Genomic DNA, 1,802 nt, shown 5'->3' on the forward strand with positions numbered 1-1,802 from the left:
CACTCCTGAGCCATCCTGTGCGGGTGCTGGGAACCAAGCTCAGGCCCTCTGCGGCAGTAGAAAGTGCTCTCAATTGCTGAACTGCTGACTATCTTTAGCTTCAGTAGTAAAATTAACGTGTAGATCCTTGTAAAAAGAAATACAAAGTTATTTTTGTGTTGGTTTCTTACTTTCAGTTAGAAACTATGCCATTTTCCTGGTAGAATATTAACTTCTGAGCTGGGCGTGGTGGTGCACATCCTTGCTCTCAGTCCTCGGGGAGCAGAGGCAGGTGGGTCCTGTGAGGCTAGCCTGATCTACAAAGGGAGTCCCCGAGCCCCCAAACCTCACCAGCGGCATAGGCTGTGTTCTCTCGGAACACGCCACAGAAGCAAGCAGGTTCTGGTGACCCTAGCAGCGAACGTTCCACAGTCTCTAGCCTGCCCGCCACGGCACGCAGACACGCCAGCCCGTCTTGTGCCAGGAATGTGCTGCTCCCAGCATCATGACCTGCCCGTGCCCAGCGCTGACCCCTGAGCAGAAGAAGGAGCTGTCTGACATCGCTCACCGGCTTGTGGCTCCAGGCAAGGGGATCCTGGCCGCAGATGAGTCCACCGCGAGCATCGCCAAGCGGCTGCAGACCATTGGGGCCGAGAACACGGAGGAGAACAGGCGCTCCTACCGCCAGCTGCTGCTGACCGCCGACGACAGAATGAACCCCTGCATCGGGGGTGTGATCCTCTTCCACGAGACGCTGTACCAGAAGGCGGACGATGGCCGTCCCTTCCCCCACATCATCAAGTCCAAGGGTATTGTCGTGGGGATTAAGGTGGACAAGGGGGTGGTGCCCCTGGCAGGGACTGATGGCGAGACCACCACCCAGGGGCTGGATGACTTGTCTGAACGCTGTGCCCAGTACAAGCAGGATGGAGCCGACTTTGCCAAATGGCGCTGCGTGCTGAAGATTGGGAAACACACCCCCACCACTCTGGCCATCATGGAAAATGCCAATGTTCTGGCCCGCTACGCCAGCATTTGCCAGCAGAATGCCATTGTGCCCATCGTCGAGCCGGAAATCCTCCCTGATGGGTCCCACGACTTGAAGCGCTGTCAATATGTAACGGAGAAGGTACTGGCTGCTGTCTACAAGGCGCTGAGCGACCACCATGTCTACCTGGAAGGGACCTTGCTGAAGCCCAACATGGTCACTCCAGGCCACTCTTGCACCCAGAAATTTTCTAATGAGGAGATCGCCATGGCAACCGTCACAGCACTGCGTCGCACAGTGCCTCCCGCTGTCCCGGGAATCACTTTCCTGTCTGGAGGGCAGAGTGAGGAAGAGGCATCCATCAACCTCAATGCTATCAACAAGTGTCCCCTGCTGAAGCCATGGGCCCTGACTTTCTCCTATGGCCGAGCCCTGCAGGCTTCTGCCCTAAAGGCCTGGGGCGGGAAGAAATCGAACACGAAGGCAGCCCAGGAAGAGTTTATCAAGCGCGCTCTGATCAACAGCCTTGCTTCTCAGGGGCAGTACAACGCCATCGGTCAGTCAGGGGTGTCAGCCAGCGAGTCCCTTTTCATGTCTAACCACGCCTACTGAGCAGAGGCGGGCCTAGGGCCCTGCGACACCCGGGCTTCTGCCACCCACTTGCTCTTGAGGAGGCCTTCCGCCTCCTCCCATCAGTCACCCCTGCTTTCCCTCGCGGCTTGGGCGTGTGGTGTGGTCTGTGAACGCTGACTGGGTCATCCTTTCTAGGCCTCTGCTGATCAACAACTGTACAAGGGGGAAAAAAGGTCACACCTGCCCCTTTCAAAGACTCGAT

At 57.3% G+C, this 1,802-nt stretch overlaps 1 protein-coding gene across 1 annotated transcript; it reads left to right on the top strand.

Moving 5' to 3' along the window:
- Nucleotides 1-484: 484 nt before the first annotated feature.
- Nucleotides 485-1,579, top strand: LOC110562403 (fructose-bisphosphate aldolase A-like). Its single transcript, XM_060388438.1, has one exon. The coding sequence runs from the start codon at nt 485-487 to the stop codon at nt 1,577-1,579; it is 1,095 nt and encodes a 364-aa protein (XP_060244421.1).
- The last annotated feature ends 223 nt before the right edge of the window (nt 1,580-1,802 follow it).

The sequence above is a fragment of the Meriones unguiculatus genome, chromosome 7 (genome assembly GCF_030254825.1).
Source record: "Meriones unguiculatus strain TT.TT164.6M chromosome 7, Bangor_MerUng_6.1, whole genome shotgun sequence".
Lineage (NCBI taxonomy): Eukaryota > Metazoa > Chordata > Mammalia > Rodentia > Muridae > Meriones > Meriones unguiculatus.

What these genes read in the sequence shown, in the direction of transcription:
- LOC110562403 (XM_060388438.1), top strand. Translation starts at nt 485, where the DNA reads ATGACCTGCCCGTGCCCAGCGCTGACCCCTGAGCAGAAGAAGGAGCTG.